The 20,931-nt window shown below is 39.9% G+C and overlaps 1 protein-coding gene across 3 annotated transcripts; it reads right to left on the bottom strand.

The window, feature by feature from the left end:
* Nucleotides 1-1,492: 1,492 nt before the first annotated feature.
* LOC148412547 (guanine nucleotide-binding protein G(q) subunit alpha-like) lies at nt 1,493-20,254 on the bottom strand. Of its 3 annotated transcripts, XM_088433915.1 has the most exons (8): nt 19,324-20,254; nt 10,794-10,978; nt 9,970-10,124; nt 8,072-8,200; nt 6,601-6,729; nt 4,783-4,912; nt 4,533-4,686; nt 1,493-3,925 (listed from the first exon to the last, which is right to left on the bottom strand). In XM_088433915.1, exons 1-8 carry the CDS (start codon nt 19,457-19,459, stop codon nt 3,735-3,737), a joined length of 1,209 nt encoding a protein of 402 aa, XP_088290041.1. In that variant the 5' UTR covers nt 19,460-20,254; the 3' UTR covers nt 1,493-3,734. The 3 variants fall into 3 exon arrangements, with proteins under 3 accessions (XP_088290041.1, XP_088290040.1, XP_088290039.1); XM_088433914.1 differs by lacking the exon at nt 6,601-6,729; XM_088433913.1 differs by lacking the exon at nt 8,072-8,200.
* Between the last annotated feature and the right edge of the window lie 677 nt (nt 20,255-20,931).

The raw sequence follows: 20,931 nt of genomic DNA, 5'->3' as shown, positions 1-20,931 counted from the left end.
TATATATATATATATATATATATATATATATATATATATATATATATATATTATATACTAGGGCTGCACAATCGTGATCACAATACTGGCTGCCACGATTAATTAAGCTGATCCTCGTCGATATTAACATCTAAATCAAAAACTCAGCAAGGTAGCTGTGTTGCCCTGTGTGCCAAGTTTTTGCCATGTCTTGGGTGAATTTGTTTTATTTATGATTTTATTTCTTTATTTTAGTCCATTATTACTATTTGTAAGTGTCAAGCCTTGTTTGTATACTGCTTGTTTAAAAAAAGGGCAATAAATAGACATCTTTGATCAAACATAATGAATAAACGTGATTGCAATATTGACCAAAATAATTGAGATTATTATTTTGGCCATAATCGCGCAGGCCTAATATATATAATGTGCCAACTAGTACACCACTGTGCAACACAAACTAGCAAAAACAAACAAAAAACATTTAATGGCTGTCATTCAACTTTTACACTCCACACGCAATTAATAGTTAAATAAGGTGTTTTGCTTATTTAACATTGGCACAAGCCGAAGCTGGCGTCATGGTAGTGTAAAACAAACAAACAAACAAAAAGTCTTACTTGCTTTTTGCTGCAATTGTTGGGCATGTTTCATGGGTTTCGTAAGAATAGCAATGATGTAAGGAGTGTATTAAAAAAAAAAAAAAAGAAATGCGTAATTACTTTTCATCCGAGTGTGCACTTGCCCCCCTCCAAAATTAAAATAACACTGCTTCCAGAGGTTCTGCTTTACAGTACCTTAAATACCACATACCGTACCCCCTACCCACCCAAAAAAAAGGACAGCTAACAGTAGTAGGAACTCGGGCTTTCTATTATTTTGCAGATGGGATAACGAAGCCTCATGAACTTTTTTTATTTGCTCCTCTAGATGGCACATTGGTTTAAAGATGCATTGTGATTGTAACACATAAACCAAGAGCACTATTTTGAGGAGTCAAAAAAAAAAAAAAGGTTCATGAGGCCTCTTTTGTCCGTCACAACCGCCCCCCCCATACACAATATAATTCTATCATAAATTTGTTAATTGCACCAAATACTGTATAACAGTTATAAGAGCTGGGGTGGGGATTTGATAGTCATTCAAGGGACACAATAATTGAAAAAAAAAAAAAAAAATCTGTATTAACAACATTTGTGCGGGTTTCTATGTTTCGATGGGGGGTGTGGGGGTCATCACTTTCCTCTTTGAATTGAAATGAGTGGCTAAACAATACAGAAGAAAATGTGACTGACATTCTGACTATATAAAAATCATGATAAGCAGTGACTTGAATATTCAGATCTTATTGTTTTTTTAATACTTTTGAACTAACACATTTTGAATGTTTAAAACTCTTGGCAACATGGAAATACTTGGCGGCTGTAGTGTCTGGGTGGGATCTTGTTTCATATATATATATATATATATATATATATATATATATATATATATATATATATATATATATATATATATATATATATATATATATATATTAGTGGCTAACACTGCAGATGAGAATAAGTTTTTTTTACTCAAAGGGAGTGGGGAGAAAAGGATGACAAACACTTTTTGGGTTTGCATTAACATTCTGCTTCAAATTCTACTCAGCACCTCCGTGTTTTCTTGTGCCCCCCCCTCACTATGGTAGCCCTTCATGACAATGAGAGATTATTAAGTCACCTGAAGACGACTGAAAAAGGTCAACAGTGCTTCACTGGAACCAGTCAAGCAAGCCTGGAAAAGGCAAATAATAATAAAAACCGAACAATAGAGCCAAAAGACCCAAAAAACGATTTAGAATGTAAATTTTCTAGGTAAGTAAGCATTATAACGCTGCCTCTATATGTATATATAACCTAGAGAAAACACACATTTAGCGTTTTTTTTTTTCAACAAAAAAGTGAGAGCTCCTTAACGATCGTAAATGACAAATATGGAAATCGTTTTTGAAAAAAAAGCGGCGACGCTAAAAGAAGTCCTTGTGATACCAGACATTCCTTCTTTTTTTGTTTGTGTTTTTTTTTTTTTTTTTACAGCAGTTCAGACACAAGTAGGGCTCTGTCGTCAGGAAAAACAATGAGAAAGCCTTATTTAAAACACAGAAAAAAAAAAATCAGTCGAAATTATCAACACCTTCAAACCTGGTCCATAAATTATATAAATAAAAAGAAAAAAATCTTAAAAGTCGTCACCATATTATATAGATAGTGCTAAATGACCACTCGCCTCTGTGACGTCTGCTTTTATATTCAACAAAAACCATTATCACAGTATCAATACTATCCATAAAAGAAAAAAAAAATCTGACGCTAACCTTTTTGTTGTTTTGTTTTGTTTTTTTCTGTCATTTTTATGCCAAAGACGGTGTACCACAGAGCATTTTTGTACACGGCTGTTGTGTATATGTATTTACAAACAAATATACACAACACACTTATTTGCAGAAGGAAGGTTTGTTAAATGCTCCTCTTCAGCGTTCAAGAGCGAACCGTTTTTTTTTTGTTTCATTTTCAAAGTGACTACACAGTTTAAAAAAAAAAAAAAAAGTAAACAGAAGCACGTTTTGATATTATAATGAGTGAGCGACAGCGTTAGGAAGCTTCTGATTGGACAGCGTGGACAGGGGGTGGTGCTATTGTCCCCGTGAATCCAGGATGAAGAAAGGTTTAAAAAAAAAAAAAAATCTCTCTCAAAATAACTCCTTCACTGCCAAAAAAGGGATTTTTCACCTCTATAGCCATCAATGGCAGTGAACCAGTTGAATTTGTGGTCACCTATTTGAAGCTGCAATTTGCTAAACTGTAGTAGTGATAAATTATGTTGGAAAAAAAAAAGAAAATGTCAAAGGTCAGCAGCAATCAACCAGATTTGGACCCATTTGTTGCCCCTCTCATGCTCTGTTTATCTTGAATGTCTCTTCCATATACCAGGGGTGTCAAACATGGCACCCCAAAACTGATTCGCCGATGAGGTTCAATCCAGCAGGATGAATTTGAAAGTGAAAAAAAAATACATCGCAGGGAGAATTATTACGCATGTAGAAAATGACATGAAAATAATCCCCCAAGTAGATTTCATTTTAAAGTGCTGTACTATTTGTTGTCACTTCAAAACGCCTGTGACTTCAACTTTTGTGCCTTTCTATAAAAATTACCGGGAAGAGACGGAATTTTTTTCCTAAGAAATCTGCGCTTGCTCCGAATCATGCTATGATTTTTCTCGTCTGGCCCCCTTGACATCAAATGAGGCTGTAAAGCCCTCCTGAATTATGAGAGCGAGTTTGACACCCCTGACATACAATAGAATATATATTTACACTCTTAAGAAGATTTGTTTTTTTTATCCTTTTTTTTTTTTGCTTTGCACAATTGCACTTCTCACACACTGGTGGGGTACATTCAACAATGTGAAGGTGGCGAGTAAATGCCGCGGTGGCCTTCGTCCCCGGCGGTCACAGTCTCAGAAATCGGGTGTGCCAGGCCCGTCGAGGCAGCGCTTTCTCTCAGGAAGATATGCAAGAGAGGGGCGGCCTTTTTCTTTAAGTGGGGGGACTCTTTGAATGTGCCCGACCAAAAAAACAAAAACAAAAAAAAAAAGGGAGTGTTTTGTGTTGTGTTGCGTTAAAAGTCGAGCGCGCTCGAAAAAGGAGGTTGTGCAAAAAGAGAGAGGGAGGAAAAAAGAAAAAAAAGAGGGAGGAGGGGGGGGGTCACTCACACCAAGTTGTACTCTTTGAGGTTGAGCTGTAGGATGGTGTCCTTGACGGCGGCAAACACAAAGCGGATGTTCTCAGTGTCCGTGGCGCATGTGAAGTGGGAGTAGATGATCTTGTCGCTGTCGGGGTTTAAGTCCACAAACATCTTGAGGATGAACTCCCGGGCCGCCTGTGCATCTCTCTGCGGACCTGGACCAACCATTTGGAGCAAAAATAAGAATCGCCATTACCCCCCCCCCACACGTAAAAATGAAAATGAAAAAAGATCAAATTGAAAATAAAGCCAAACGTAAAAAAGTATTCTGAAAACAATCGCTTATAATTGTCAAAAAACAACTTTTTTTCCTACTCTTTTAAGTAGTCTTGTATTATATCATATACAAATATTGCTACACAGATTTGTACACACTGTATACATAAATACATGATATATAATTATGCGATTATTTTCCCTCTGGTTATCCTAGTTTTAGAGATTGAAAGATGAATGAATAATTTAATTTCCATACTTTTTATATATACTATATATAAAAATATATATTGCAAGTACATATAAAAAAGATATAACTGAAAATAAAGCCAAATATAACAAAAAACATTAAAAAAATTCTATCCTTTTAAGTAGTCTTGTATGATATTTTATACTAATATTCCTAAACAGATATACGTGTATAAATACGATATATAAATATGTATGACTAAGTATAGATACATTTTCACTAGCTATTATTTTTATATTTAGAGAAAGTGTTATTTTATTTATTACGTAAGGCATTCTTGACAAATTCAAGCATACCGTCAAACTCGGGAAAGTAGTCCACCAAGTGTGAGTAGGAGATCTTCTCCTCTAACAGGTCCTTCTTGTTGAGGAAGAGGATGACGGAGGAGTTTTGAAACCAGGGGTAGGTAATGATAGTCCTGAACAGAGCTTTACTCTCCTCCATGCGGTTCTGATAGGCAAAAAAAAAATAATAATTTTTGGATCATTTTCATTATCAACCGCCGTGCAGTCAAAATCGGAATATCCGAGTTTTTAAGGGCGTGACCTCGTTGTCAGACTCCACCAGGACTTGGTCATACTCGCTCAAGGCCACCAGGAACATGATGGAAGTGACGTTCTCAAAGCAGTGGATCCACTTCCTCCTCTCCGACCGCTGACCTCCCACGTCCACCATCCTACAGGGGTGGCCGTGAGGGGGCGCTAATGAGTATTTCAGCTACGTATTTCATGTACTGTACGTTCAATAGGGGTGTGACGGTACATGTATTCATCTTTGGTTATTTTCGCGACAAAGGATTAAATATGGGTTGGAGGTACAGGGTACTTGAAAAAAAAAAGTCTCTATTTTTTTTGTTGCATTTCTTGTACCGTGCCAATCATGAACCACGCCTTAAAACCAAGGAACCAACCGTGCCGTGATTTGACGTACCGTCACACCCTTTATTTTCACGGGTCATTGAGCGAAGTATCCCGGAGCAGCTTTAAAATGACGTTTTCTTCTACAGGTTTTGAATCCATCACCTCGAGCGTGTGTTGAAAAACTCTTTTGATACGCGATGGATTCAACCCCTTTAGAAAACAGAAGCAGCAGAGATCTCTGGTGATTTATGTGCCATGTGAGTGATAGATCCAAGTGAGCGAGTCATGCATGCCACCAGCGAAGCATCTATCTCACTTTGAAGAAGGTAACTGTAGAAGTTGAAAATGGATGGCGCCCATTTGGCTCGAGTCAATGTTTTTCCGTAAAGCATTCGTCGGTTACCCGCTTCTTGCAAAGTGTTATGTCAACACCGCGTGTTTCCAGAAGGTGTGAGCAAGGTCGACTGGGCAGAAGGTGAGTTTTTCTATTGGATGCCACACAGAGACATTTGAAGACATAAGAAAAATAGGGTCAAGGGCAGAAACGACGATAGATGTGGGGCACCTCGGATGATGAAGTCCTTTTCTCCTCGCAGGAGCTTTCTTGCTTTCTTTGCTAGCTTCGTAAACATTTGGAACGCAAAATTAAAATCTTTGAACAGACCCTATGAAATATTTGCTCAACGACCTTTAATGACAGACAATTTGCACTTCTTTGTTCGCGCTGGCGTAGCACAAATTTCCGGAGGAGTTAGTTAGTCGCTAATCACTTATAATTGTCAATTTCTTCCGGGGAAAGCACGCTTTATTTGAAGTCATTTGAACAGTCGAGTGTACTTTCAATATCTTGTCTCCGGCGGAGCCATTCAAGAGCAGCTCGGTGATTTGAAACACAGATTAATAGACGAGCGTATCCTCTGGAGGTTTCAGCTTTCCAGCGCTGTTCTCCTTGATGAGGTCACCTGTCAATCTTCTGGGAGTTTCAGGTCCCACTTTCATTAAGACTCCATTTGAGAAGTCATTCACTTGAATCCTTCGCACCTATTCGGTGCCCTTGTCAAGCCCTGATACAAATGACACCGATTGAGCGTCTAATTATGCAAACATCTGCACAGGTGCGAGCCTGTAGACCAGGTCTGCGCTCGGGTTGAAAGGCAAGGCCGCCCTCTGGTGTTGGCCCAGTCCACTGCGGTCCGTTGAGATCTGGGGCCATTATAGGCCCTGCAGGACCCGGTGCCCAAAAATAGCGCATCTCTCCAATGTGGAGAGGACGACCTGGTTTCTTATGCCAGCCATAAAGGAAAAGAGGCGATGAGGAGGTGACCCATTTACGACGATCGGGCACCGGAATGTAGGACTTTGTGTTCGCTTTCGATTATTGTTCTGCGGTCGGCGGCAAAGGGTAGAGGGATTTCGGGGGTGGGGGGGGGGGATAGTCGGTTATATTGAGGAAGGTTTTTGGGTGGGGAACCGGTTCACGGTGTCAGTATCAGCATCTTTCTACCTGAAAATGATGCTCTGCAAGTCGAAGGGGTACTCTATGATGCCCGTGGTGGGAATGCGCACCCTGAGCACATCCTGCTGAGTGGGAAGATAGCTGGGATCTGCAATGCGATCCAGATCGGAAAGATAGCTACAAGGCAAGCCGGGCAGAGAAGACAAACAGACACAGACAGACAGACAAAAGAAAGACGGGAAACAATTACATAAAGCGTGACTGGCAATTAGCGCAACCTGCTGCCAAGTGTGGAAGTGTGGCGAGATCCCGTCAAGGAAGCTTCTCAGAAAAAAGGCCAACACTTAGATGAAAAAAAGGGAATATTGTCATTGCTCCACCAACACTGTTTCCAAGAAACATCAACTGTGATAGCCTCAATTTTCAGTCTTGCAGTAAAGTGGGGTTCACATACACACATACACTAAATGTGATCAAAGTCAACCAAGGCAGATGTCTAACAAAAATTCATTGAAGTGAATTATTTTCATGCTATTCATTTATTTAATAATGATCCCGCATGATCAGATTGTAGTGTATGGTGCCCAATGAGTGATTTTTTAAAAATTACATCCGGAGTGATTATCCTGTGATGTGGGCTAGGGAAAAAGTTGACCAAGTCAGGTCAGCTGACTTTAAAAACCATCTACGTTAACAGAAGTTAAGATAACATTCGCATAGTTTAGGGCAAATATCAAAACAAGAGTTTGTGGGATCATTTCAAATGAACTCTTTCAGTGCCATAGATGAGAATTTTCGTCATGTAATACTTTGTGTGGCAGTGACAAGAAAATTATTCATCTACAATAAATGTATCTTAACATTTTCTTATCAACATTTTTTTTTCATGAAGGGATAGATGGCACTCATGTCCAGCGCCCCTTTTACCATTATGCTGTTTTTGTCACGTTTTATACAAGGGAAGTACTGTTGAGATGTTTCAGATGCTACTAAAAAAATAATTTTGTCAAAGTCACAGTTGTGTTTTCATAAAAAAATCTAATTTTCCCCCTTTAACTTTGTCCTATACGCCTCACAATTCAAAGTGTGTACCCCACTTTGACAATCTTCATCTTTTATTATTTGGCTTGACATGAATTTTGTTCCTTACAGTTATGGTGGGCTCAATGACAAAAATAAGAGGAAAGTCCGCACTTGGAAGCTGATGAAAACAGTTTGGACAACTGTCATGTCAAGGATGACCGCAGGATCTTTGACAATGACACAGTTGCAAGCCCTCTTCATCACGTGCGAGGCGGTTGTCCGTCCCAAGCGAGAGTGCGGCCTTTGGTTCAGGTCCTTGTGGCCAGAACCTCAACACGACTAAACACAAATCACCGATGTCCGCTCAGGCTAAACAACTTTCGGCCTTCTGTCTATTTTTACGTTTTTCCCAATTGCGGCCACGACTGAATGTTTAGCTCGCGTCCATCGGTGGATTTGTGCCAGAGTGGCGGTCCCGGTATCACGTTAGGGGTACCTGAAGATGACATTCTCCAGATCAAAGGGGTACTCAATAATGCCCGTGGTAGGAACACGGACCCTGAGCACGTCCTGCTGGGTGGGGACGTAGCCGTCGGCAGTCACGCGATCTAAATCGCTAAGGTAACTGGAGATATACTGTACATATGGCAAACACGTATGGCATGACACAATCTTCTTCTTCTACGTACCAGTGATTCCCAACCACTGCGTGTTGAAAAGGTGTACCGCGTCGCAAACCATCCAATTTCAAATCCAATTTCACCTAACTCTTCTGAAAATTACTCATTTACAATAAATGTACTGTATCTTAACATTTTCATTTCCGACAGCGATTTCACACGGAGATAGTAGATTTGTGAGTAAATTGAGATAGATCATCTCAGTTATGGTAAGTCCACTTTTTTGCTAACTTTTTCTTACTAAAGCAAGATTTGATCAAGTAAAACAGGGGTGTCCAAACCTTTTCTTCCGAGGGCCATTAAAGCACCACAAAAATCAATCTGTTGTACATTGTTTGTATAATTTTTCTTGTTTTAACTTTAAGTCAGGCCTGTGCCCTGAAAAGCATCCAAATCCCGTTTCCAAATGAAGAACCGAAATCGAAGCATTCTGTCATTAAGTGATAATTTTTCAAAGTGGTTACTTGGGAATTATTCATGTGATCACAATTCGGACCTTGAAACAAAGCGGATTAAGGCAGTTTTGCTTATAAAAACTAAATTACCACAACTCACCGCAGTGTTATGAAAAGAAATGCTGAAGTTTAGTTTTCAAAAATTCATTTGTAATTTTCTTATTAAAACACTCCCTACAGCGTATGAAAGAGATTTATTATTCGCAACTGTAATGTTTCATATATGCCCTGGGGCGCTTAAAACTGAAAGCGGGCCACTAATGGCCCCCGAGCTATAGTTTGGACATCCCTGATATAAAATATGATGCCTTTGCTCAATATCGGTTGGGAAACACTGCTTTGTACATACTGCATGCAAGTGGATTTGAAATCTGCAATACATCACATCTACAGCCAGGGGCACTAGCAAGTGTGCCACCTAGACAAGAATTGTATCTTAATGAGCTAAATCCTCAAATATAACTACGAAAAATAACCCAGCAACCGTATTCCCTCAAATACAATAATCACTTTTTTTTCGCTGAAAAACTCAAATGTAGTTCCAAGGTATAATAAATTAGGACTGGGTGGGAATGCACGTTGGTTTTTTTCATCCAAAATGACTGCGCACAGGATATATGCGGGTAAGTCTTACAACTGTATGACAAATGACTTGACGTTATGTGGATACTCTGTTTCTAACTGTTTCTAGGAGCAGCATTAAAGACGATTACAGGTTATTCGCAATTAATTAGCATTTATGTCGATTGCAGTGTTGCGTGCGTCAATGTTTAGGATTTTTCTACCATGGTTTTCAACCATTTTGCTGTTAAAATAAGAAAATGTTTGTAAAAATAATTAGGGATGATCGATACCGCTTTTTTCAGACCGATACCAGTAAAACAACTCTTGATCAATTGATATCAAGTGCTGATATTACTAGTAACCTTGATACACCTCGCCCCCCCTAAAAAAGACATTGTTTTAAAGTCGGGCTAATTTTGACTACCAATTTAAAAAGGCAGACCCCTTGATTTGAAATAAGGACAGGTATCAGTCCAAGACCAACACTTGGTATTTGTACTCAACAACCCCTACAAATAACAGAAGCGCCCCCCCCCCCCCCCCCCCCCCCCCCCCCCCCCCAGTATTTGTGGAAATACGGTCACAAACATCACAAACGCAGCAAATCCCTGAGCTCAAGTAAGAAGCAACAAAATACCTAAACCGTTCACACAAATGCAAACCCCAACACGAGCAGCCAAATCCGCGGTACGTACTATTTAGTGGAATCGGAGAGCTGGTACTCTCTGCGGCGATCGTAGGCCTCCTGGATCCCCGGGTCCGACCACAAGCATTTGATGGCCGCGATGTAAGGCTGGTCAAAGCCGTTGATTTTTTCAATGTCCACTTCTTTCACCAGCATGGCGTTCGACTAGAACACAAGGAAAGCGATTGCTTGTGATCCGTTTCGGGTTTTATTTTTGACAGCATGAAATTTTCTTCTTGACCGTTTCAATGCTACTTCTCTTTGGCGATGTAAACCGAAAATGTGTGTGTGTGTATATATATATATATTAGTATATACGATGAGCAATGCAAGGAAGTCAATAGTTTCCACATAGCCTAAGGCCACATTTTGTCAATGAAATGAAGGAAAATAATAATAATAAATAATAATATACAAACATAGTGCAACATCAAACATAAATATGTTAAATATAACACACAATCAACTACTGGCAACATATGTATACGACATGGATTTATGACCTGATAACTCAAATAAATAAATGCATTTCACCACTAAGTGCATTCTGGGAACCAAAACTTTTTTTTTTTATTATTATTTACAATTGACTTGCTATTAGTGGGAAATAGGTACAAGGTTGGATAGCAAATAGTGAAAAATCGGGCATATCATTGCCGCTCGTTTAAATGTATCTGCATCGGTCTCAAAAAGTGACACCGTAAACTCCATTCACCAAGTATAAAGTCATAATTAGTCCTCAATTAGAAGCTCTCTGGGGGGGGGGGGGGGGGGGGGGGGGGGGGGGGGGGGGATTGAGAACCACAGGGGACGAGATCGGCTCACACTTCTTACCCGATTCTGCTCGTATTTGTACGGGATTTTTAGGTTCTCCGTGGCCCGGATCATGGCCTGCATGGAGGTGAAGATGTTCTGGTAAACCAGCCGGATGAAGCCTCTTTTGTCTTCGTCGGAGTAACCGGCGCCGTGGATGATCCTCATCTGCTTGATGAAGGTGCTCTTGCCGCTTTCCCCCGTGCCTGGAATGGATATGGACGGACACACAATGTGATCCGAGACCAAAATGAGACGAAACGCCAGTTGGAGTGTACCACACACAGGCCATATGCTCAGACTGTTTGAAAACCCTTAAAATGCATGGAAGGAGTGAAGGAAGAAAAATATAGATTATTTTATATTTTACAAACCCTTAATTTCTTCAGAAATCTGCAAGATCTGGCTGCAACTAGGGCTTGGCAATAAATTTACGGGAATTAATTGGATTCATTTGTCTTTTTTTTTTTTTAAGTCGACCATTTAAAAATGAGCAAAATCGGGAAATGGAGGTTTTGCACAATAGTTTACGATAGTTATTAACTACTTTAACCCTTTGCGTGGTATTTTATTCAATCCTTTTATTCAATTTCACCCAGATGGTGACAATAGTTCAAAGTTCACAACCACTTAGGTAATACAGTACCAACAGTGTACTATCCCTTGGCTAAAATATTCAGAGATTGATGGAATAAAATGACCCAAAAGTGGTCAAATTACTGCAAATTCTTTAATACATCAAAACCTATTTACAGAAAAGTTTGTTGGCTTTGTTACATCGATTAAAATTGAATAAAATTTGATAAAATCAGAATCGTCCAGCCCCCCCCCCCCCCCCAAAAAAAAAAAAAAATCAAGATTTTATTTTTGAGCCACATTGCTTAGTCCTAGCTGCAACTAAAGATTGTTTTAAAAATTGACTAATTCATGTATCAATTAAGCGATGAATTGGATTACAAAGATCTCTGTGTTATAGTCAAAGCCTTGGAATTGATTCCCAAGTACAGATTTGCTTTAGCACCTTTTTAAAACATTTATGGGGGGAGACCCCATCACTGGGCCATGCTGGTGTCGCAGCCTCAGCAAATCTATCCAAAAAAGGGATCCAGCACATGCAGAATATCTGCAAAACACACTCATCTCAGCACCACCTACATTCAAGGTTTTGAAGAGCAGCCATATTTCCATCACCATGGCAACCTCTCTTACAGTCTCCCTAGTTCTTTTTTTGTTGCCTTTCCCATAGTTTTTTTTTTTTTTTTTTTGCTCTCCTATCCACTCCTTTTTATTGCGGACAGTAAATATAACGGTGAAGAACCTCAAGCTTACTCTGTGGTCTCTGGCTTACACGTTAAAGGAGACTGCTTTGGGGGGGAACCGCAGCCTCATTCAATCCCAAAGACGCAATTATTCGTCTTAAAGGGGATAGATTGTGGGACTTTGACTTTTTCATGTTGCAATGTTGATTTCTCACCCTAAACACCCCCTATGTGTTAGTTCCCTTCAGTGGTGCATTTTGAAGCATTTCTTGCTCATTTTGCGCTCTCAGCACACAGCGTCAATCAACGGCAGAAGTAAATAATTCACCCGAGGGCGGAACTGTTGTTCTGAATACTGTTTTTCCGATTTACTATGACCAATTTAATAGGCACCCAAATAAGGAGAGGTGCGGCTTCAGTAAACGAGACGTTTCACTTCGGATTTAGAAATATCAGTGACATAAAATTAAAATTTATTGAGAAATTCGCCAGTGTGCTAAATGTTATTTATCTGCATATATTCCACTGTGGAAAGTTTAAAATAATATGATATGGACCCTTTAACAATTTAACGGTCGTTACATTTTTTTTTTCAAGTATTAGGAGAAACGTGGGCTTGAAAATAGCTGGCATTAAAGAAGTCAATACCTTACTCGTGAAAATGATTTGCTAATTTGGAGTGAGGAATATTAACTATGGGAAATATTGCCTTGGCTTTCTTGGGATTATTTTTGAATTGAGACTTTTTAAATCGTGTGAATTATGAAAAAAGTAAAAAATAAATAAATAAAAAAAATCAAGGTTCCATTGCAGTTCGTCAAATTCCAAAGAAACATTTGCAGACAGGGTTTACTCTAGTTGCAGTGATTAATTGATAATCCATAATAATTGTTCAATATTTTTTTATTGATCATTGATTAATAAATTGTCAAAGTTTATAGTCTAAGATTAATTTAGTATGAAACCGATATGATTATCACTGTTTATTCCAAATAAAACCTTTACAAACTGCTTTTATCTGAGAAAACACCTATCAATATTTTGGCCTACTTTCTGACATGTTACGACAAAACAGTAGTGAACGCTCGTGCCCTGGTAGTGAATGAAGGCTGTTTCACGCCGCCAGCTTCAAGTCTGATTTACTTCTCGTGACACCCCCCCCCGTCAAATCACAAGATCTCGCCGCACTGCTTACTCTGTCCCTCTATCACAGGCTGACACACTATTGGTCTCTGTCTTGCGTTCCTCTTCAATGGCTGGCCACATAACCCCTTCACATGCCCTCACCAGAGACTCCAACCTAAACACAGACGTGTCCCAATATATAGGATTCTCGGTTGCGTCAGCACCGTCTGTCAACAATTGTGATTTTTTTCTTTTTTTTTTTGTGCGTGTGTATGTGACAACTTTGCAACAACAAATAGCATCATAAAATGAGGACATTGGAAAGTGGAGCCTAATTTTCCTAAAATATTTCTTAACTAAACATCTCTTTTCTCAATCGATTCATTAATAAATAAAAATGGAATAATTTATGAATTTGTTTTTTTTTGTAAGATTTGATTTCTATCCCTTTTAAAAAAAAACTAGATTTTTTTTTTTAATCTGACCATGCTGAAATACTTTTTTTTAATGATTTGGTTGCTTAGTGGTTCTGTAACATTGCAGAAAAGCTGCAAAAAAAAAAAGATCATTGTTTTCCAAAGTAAAAGCAAATGTCTGCAAACGGTTTATTTTTTTCAACATAATCAATCTGCTTTCATTAAGGTCTACTCAAGAAATCAGAGAATATTTCCTGTTGAGACATTGAAAATCTGAGCATTTGGACAATTCTAGGTCTCGAAATACAGTAAATTGATTACTATAACTCCCCAAATATATGACACAATATTTTTTCCCCCAAATAATGAAAGACAAAAGTATAGGTGCATCCTACAAACAGCAACTTAAAAGAAACCTGAAAAAAATTGATCGGCCAGCCACATAAGCCAAGTTTTTAAGCCATTTGACTGGTTTATTAAACGTGGTCTTTTAGTATACACACACACTATAGTAAACTGGGCGAAACACGGATGGTGGGCACCTTCCGGTATTTGTGCCAAAAAGAACGCGAACTGCGACGTGAGGAAAAGGAAGAACTTTATTGTATTTGTGTAAATGTCGGGCTGCCGTCCCAACGCCGCAGTCCTGACATTTTTGAAGTCAAACTGTGAAGTGGCAACAAAAAGAACAAGTGACACCAATGGGGGGGGGAGCATGCACATACCGCCCTGAAAAAACTGGCAAAGATATGTCCCCCCACGTCCTGCCATGGGACATCAACAGTATTTGGGACACTCGCCATCTAGCCTCAATCACCCCAAATCTCCAGAGAGGTAGCCATGCCCCCATTTGTGAATTTGCACGTGCCGGCGGTTACAAATGTACGACGCTTCTTTATCCTCATGAAAATTGTTCTCTGACAATACAGGGGAATTCAAACTTAGATTTAAAATGCGAAATCCTTTTTTGATAGCAGTTTCTTAATTAAATCTATGAACTATATACTCCAGAGGCGCCATTTTAGGGGTTTGCGCCCTCAACGCCTGAGACTTGTGCTGTATACGACAATGGCAGTGTAATTAACTTTTTTTTTAATCTGATTATTAAAGATGTCCAGATCGAAAATGTCATTTTAAAGTTAGTAAATATATATATATATATATATATATATATATATATATATATATATATATATATATATATATATATATATAAATAAGCAAGTGGGGGAATGTTTGAAAGTTTTAGGTTACTTGGTTAAACCGCTGCTTGATGCGCCATATAAACGTATATTATTGTTGAATTAAAAACAAAAAAAGGAGGAAAAATCCAACTAAATATACTTTTTTTTTAAATTTTTCAGTTACTGAATCACTGGTGGCGTTGTACAGTCTTACAAAGCGCAATAGAAAGTGACTAAGAGAGCAAACTACTGTACGTGGGCTCAAGTGAAGTCCCAGTACGTCGTAAAAAGTCCCGGTACACTAGAGGCTAAAATTGAAAAGTGCTGTTACCGCTGCGCGTACCGGCCCACTTAAATCACTGATGCTAGACGACGTAGCGTCCATTTTAAAGCTTGACGTAGTGCTTTTCGAGCAACATTTAAGTGCGGGGTAGTTTGAGCGCTTTCAGCACACAATGCCAAGGCATTTGAGAGCAGAGACAACTGCTTGATTGGTACCCTTTTGTTGCCTCGTTTTACATGCTTAGCCATTTTCTTCAAATTTGGCTGTGTTGTCTCAGACCCTACTAATGCTCTCTAAAAGTGTTACCTACACCTTAGCTCACACATATGCGTGCGCACGCACACGGAGGAGCAGAGCTGGAAGATCCTTATTGCCATATATGATCAAGAAAAAGACCGCTTGGCACCAGATGGGAAGGTCATCGCAAAACATTTTGAAAGTTCAGTACTAACCCCTGATCCTCTCTCCGCTGGCTTTAAGTCAAACAAGTACCAAAGACGACCTCATCAATACCGATCATCAAGACGCGGTCGACTAACATGAGACGTTACAAAAGAAAAACTCAAGACTCGAGCGTCTTGGAGCTGTTTGTGTAGCCAGGCCAAAGCTTTGAGCTTCAAACTTTTTTGGGGCGGTTGTTTTGACCAAGTACAGGCAAACCAGTGGTGTGTGCAAGCAGGAAGCTGCCTGTATGACCTGATATGGTGACCGACGGCAGCCAGATTGTGGGCACATTGGAGCAGCAACCCTGGCAGCGTGCTTTTCATTTATTACAAAAAAAAAAAGTGGCTTGGTGCGATAACCCCGCACGTTTGCCTCTCTTGGTGTGATATTCATTCATGTTAGGCATAATACACCTGCAAGACCTCGAAGAACAAGTGTCCAAAACTCGGCAATGTGTTTTTTTTTTCTTTTATGTATTTAAAAACAGGTCAACGTACCAAGTTACTTCCAACAGTTTGAATTTCAACACATGCTCTGTAGGGTTTGAGTCTGACGGTTGAATTGCACAAATTTGGGATAGACCACTTATCGTCACCATGATTTTGATGACCAAAAAATTTAAAATTTGATGACCAAAGGTAGATCACTTTGAAACTTTAGGGAACTATTCAAGAAATTCTTTTGTTGTTTGAAATGACATCAAACTAGCTTTCAAGAAATGTAAGGATTCAGATGTCATGCAGAAAACTCAAATTGAGCAACTGGATTAAATTAAGTGGTTTTTTTGGGGGGGGGTGAACAATAATGAACTAATTTGATTAATTCGGTATTAATTTGATTAATTCAGCATTTGGAAATTCGGTGGATGTAGTTTTGTAAAAGTGGCAGGCTGCAAACCGATTTCCAAGACAATTTCAGAATAGTTAATAACTCTTATAGTGCCATGTAGTTAAGTTCTGCACAAGCTATGAACACAAGCCTCAAATACCTACGTTTACATTAAAATTGACTTAAAATCAGGACCCATTCTTGACTGAACATTTCAATCAAGCAAATAAATTTTTTGATAAATGATGTGTGGCAAGGCCAGTAGTTTTCAATCTGAGAGCAAATTAATTGGAACCTTAAGCAAACTCTTGTATTATAATGACTCCTTTGCACGCCTTTTTATTGCAAAATTTCATAGAGATTCACATTTTCATTAGTGGCACATTTTTCAAGCAGACAAGCCAGGAAAAAAAAAAAAAAACAGATGATCTTCAACGACTTATTTCTGGATTTACTGTATAAAATAAAGCTAGAAATCAGGCATGAATGGCACAGACACGCACACGCAAAAATGCATTATGCTGGTTAGGGAGTTAGAGGGTAAAAAAAAATAAAATAAATAAATACTTGTGTTAATTCTTGAAAAAAAGATTAAAAACCACTGTTAGAAATGACATTTGTGATTCTTCCTGCTCCTTGTAGTGAATTACGGGGAGAGGGTAGGTATAATTCTGCCAGGGGCCTGGGAATAATAGCAGGAGGCGGGGGTGGGGCTACTTGGAGTCCATGACATCTCAAAGTCTAAGCAGTGGATGTGTTTAACCAAGCCTATTACGACCTCCTGCGCTAATCCTGCCTTTGCATGTCCTTATCCAGGCGTCCGTGGAAAAGCCTTAACCCAAATGGCTCAGGGATTTTTTTTTCTTTTATTAGATGTACCTTTGTGAGACTTTAGCACTCCGAAAGGCTCTTTAAAAAAAAAAAAAAAAAAAGATTCGAAGGGACATGGAGCAAAGCGCACTCTGGATGTACAGTATATCCAAATTCACCCATAGGTAAGAAGATAGTTTCCACTGGAACAAAACCCCGATCACTGCTAAGCTTGCGAACATCTATGATCAAACTCAGAAAACAAGCTGATTGGTTATTACCTGGTCTTTAAGCAACTGTGGTGTTATTTCAGGGTGACAAATTATGATAATATGGTCGCCATGAGGAGACTCAAAACAGGTGGATTGAGTTGATTAACTCATATTCCACAAAGTACAATATTAATGCTAATGTCTATGTTAAATATAAAATTTAGACTAGTGGGGGGCGCATAGAACGTAATATTCGTTCATACATTTTTTTTACTACCTTTCAACGCATTTGTGGATTCAAGGAGAATTTAAATGTTATTTCTGGTTCCAATGGATTTTTTAAATGCAAAACGTGTTTCTAAGTCCATCTCCTGACTTTAAATTCACAAAGTATGTGTTCTACATGCTAAAGAGGAATCGTGAAGTTGAGTAGCCCAGAAAACAATCCATTCAGTTACAATAGCGCTGGTGCCAATTCAAAAGGACTTTTGATTAGAGGTCAACTTGCCAGTCAATCAAAGAGCTATCAATTTAGAACCAATAATTAAACTATGGTGCCAACACAACAGTAATACACCTGTTTGAAAACTTACCAGAAATTATTGGCCGCTATCATCTTTCTCTTCATCCTCTATACAAAATCCATTCACGTTTCACGCCCATGTCGGGTGGCTGCAAATATTTCATAGGGCACGAAAACTAACTCCTCTACATATGAACATTCGGAGGTATGAGTAAAGTAGCCGGTAAGTCAGATTTTGTATTTTGTACATTTCCTTTCATACCAACACTGGCACTTCCATCGTAAAAAAAAAAAAAAAAAAAAAAAAACTTCTGTCCAGTACTTTTTTACTACTAGTCTGTATGTAGAGGTACATCTGGATTAGTCTGGTGAAAATTGCCCCCTGGTGGCTAGAAATTAAAAAAAAAAAAAAAAACACTGCACTGTACCATGTTCACACTGCAGTGGTTAACGCTCATTTCCAATTTTTTTGGGAAATACGATTTTTTTCGTGAAGTCCTGGAAAAAACGGGGAAAGGTATGGTACTTGCCCATGGCATTTCGTGCCGTGACAACAACGTCTCCCTCAAGTGTGAGGGAAATGTTGCATGACAATTTACTTTTTTTTTAATTCCAAGTATCTTCTACCTTTTTCGAGTGCAGAATTTTGACGTTTTTCGCATGTTTGTTTCGTACGAGTCGGATGAATGTGAACTAGTTACCCGGACTGAAAATCGGATCGGTTCCATATCGGATTTGATACCACATACCCATCGGTCGCGCTTCCGATGTGTCATTCCCACTACCACCAGAAGATCAGATGCAGGCCGGATAATGATGAAAATGGAAATTGTGTCACTTCAGGCTGCGGCGTGAACCTAGCTTAAGTTGTAGGGTTCAAAGTGTGAGAAAAAAGTAGCGGCTTGAAGTCCGAAATTTGCTGTAACTTACCAGCCATGTTTTGGAAGTAATAAGGACAGAACACACAAACTCCACACCAGGAAACCATGGACAACATTTGAACTCTTTATCTCCAAAATGCGAGGCAGACTTTGTGCCCATTTTTCTAGTGTTCTAAAAAACGAAGGAAGAACCTGCTAACTGAGGAAAATCTAAATGGATATAGTCCATTAAATCAACTAACATGTGGAGGCCTGTTGGTACCAGATGCTTTTATTGAGTAACTTCGCCATGAAAAAGGAGCTTCCCAGTCAAAACATACACTCCCACGAAAAAACACCGCCATGTAACCACATCGTCTTCCTGCTCACGATTTAATTTTGGGCGTATTTGAATTTTAATTTTTGCGGCTTGCTAGATCAAACATGCATTTATTAAGAAGAAATAACACTACACTCCCATGGCTCCTAGCTAGCTCGTTTGCTAGCATTGGGAAGAAGAAGGCCTCAAGGAGGTTAAGTTTACTCCTAATAAAAAATATTTCCTAAAAAGACGACACATGACAGTGATATAGCACGCGGTACTCACCGAGAAGAAGTAATTTCAGCTCCCGCCTGGAATCTCGCTTGTCTCGGCGAAGTTGCTTGTCAATTTCGGCATTGATTCGCTTCGACTCCTTCGCCTCCTCGCTCAGGCAGCAAGCCATCATGGACTCCAGAGTCATCCCCACCGCTGTGTTTGGACAGCCCGGCTCGGACCCGAAAAACACTCAGCGTTCGGCCGTCTTCTTCCCAACACCGCCACTCTCCAGACAAGAGGAAGAAATTAAAAAAAAAAAAAAACAGCAGCGGTCCTCGCGTGGACTTGGGGCGAGGGGGAGGGTCGCTTGGTTGGTGGTGGTCTTGTCGGGACCGGACCGGGCCAGGGAAGGAGGAGGAGGAGGGGGGGAGGGGAAGCGGAGCTAGGGGCCTCGCTGCCAAATGCTCCCCGCTCTTCTCCGGTAGGGAGACGGGAGAGGACGAGGAGGAGGGCGGGAGGCTCCTCCGCGAGATGCGCAACCCGTCCGTTTCTTTTTGAAAATGTCAAATCTGTCTCCGGGAAGACCAAGTCGGCGGCGGCGGAATCACGTCCATCCAACAGCCGACGATTCTGGAGTCGATGCTAGCAGGCTAACGCCCGAAGAAAACGCCGAACGAACGAACCGCACTGCCGCTACTCGACTGTTGCCCCCCCGCCGGCGACGCCTCCCTTTCCTCGGCTAAAAAAAGACAAGACAGGCGGCCCGCAGTGATTGGGGACCTCGGGGCTTGGAAGGGGTTCCGCCTTTATGATGTAGCGATAGCGGCGCCCATTACTCCGATGCGGTCCATTTTGACGCTAGAATGCGGCATGCAGGTTGCTTTTCCCCCTTGCTGTTATTCGTTTAAAATGGATCCCGAAATGAGGGGGTCTCCGTCACTGGAGAAAGGTGGGCAGCGAGTGTGTCCGCCAACCTGATGCATAACAAGGGAGGAGGAGAAGCTGGAGTGACAGGACGAGTTTTGGATTGAGACCAATTGGGACGGATGTGGTGGGCGGATCCAAAACACACGCAAGCGCGCGCACTATACTCACACATTTGCCGGGTTTACTCAACATTTTTTTAGACAAATCAGTCTAAAGGTGGGCGGTTCGTCGGTACTGACGATTTGTCCGTTGATGACGGACCAACGTTTCGTCGCCTGACGAAAACATTTAAAAAATTAATTCATTTGAATCCGTCGTTATAATCGTCACCACTTGTGTTACCTGTTACTGTTTGCAATGTTTTGTCAACTCAAACAGTTAAATCTTTCAAATTTCTGAGAAAAATTGAAACTGTTAAATACCTGGAAGTGTAAACACAGGCTAAACTGGGGATGTCCAAAGTATGGCCCGCGGGCCATTTGCGGCTCATGTACAAATTTTCACCGGCTCACAGCCTCTATTATCAAATCAATCATATATGTCAAACGCAGGAGGTTGGCTGCTGGTCAGTAATTTTGGGGCAAAAAAAAATTGCGCAGCCCTGGTAATACTGTTAATAGTGCTGTTCAGTGTTTTGAAAATACAAGTTTACAATAATGTGTTTAATCTTCCCAAAAGTGTATTTTCCAGGACAGATTTTTCTTCATTTGTTGTGGTTTTCAAATAATATGGTTCATGGAAGTAAAATGC

The sequence above is a fragment of the Hippichthys cyanospilos genome, chromosome 14 (assembly GCF_059441005.1).
Source record: "Hippichthys cyanospilos isolate Australia breed blue-spotted pipefish chromosome 14, RoL_Hcya_1.0, whole genome shotgun sequence".
Taxonomy (NCBI): domain Eukaryota; kingdom Metazoa; phylum Chordata; class Actinopteri; order Syngnathiformes; family Syngnathidae; genus Hippichthys; species Hippichthys cyanospilos.
The sequence above is the reverse complement of the archived record's forward strand: the minus strand, read 5'-3'. Positions and strand labels throughout refer to the sequence as shown.

Coding starts and splice junctions, on each gene's coding strand:
- LOC148412547 (XM_088433915.1), bottom strand. CDS start 19,459: ATGACTCTGGAGTCCATGATGGCTTGCTGCCTGAGCGAGGAGGCGAAG. Junction 10,979..19,323: donor GCTGAAATTACTTCTTCTCG/GTGAGTACCGCG, acceptor TATCCATTCCAG/GCACGGGGGAAAGCGGCAAG. Junction 3,926..4,532: donor CTACTTTCCCGAGTTTGACG/GTATGCTTGAAT, acceptor TGGTTGGTCCAG/GTCCGCAGAGAGATGCACAG.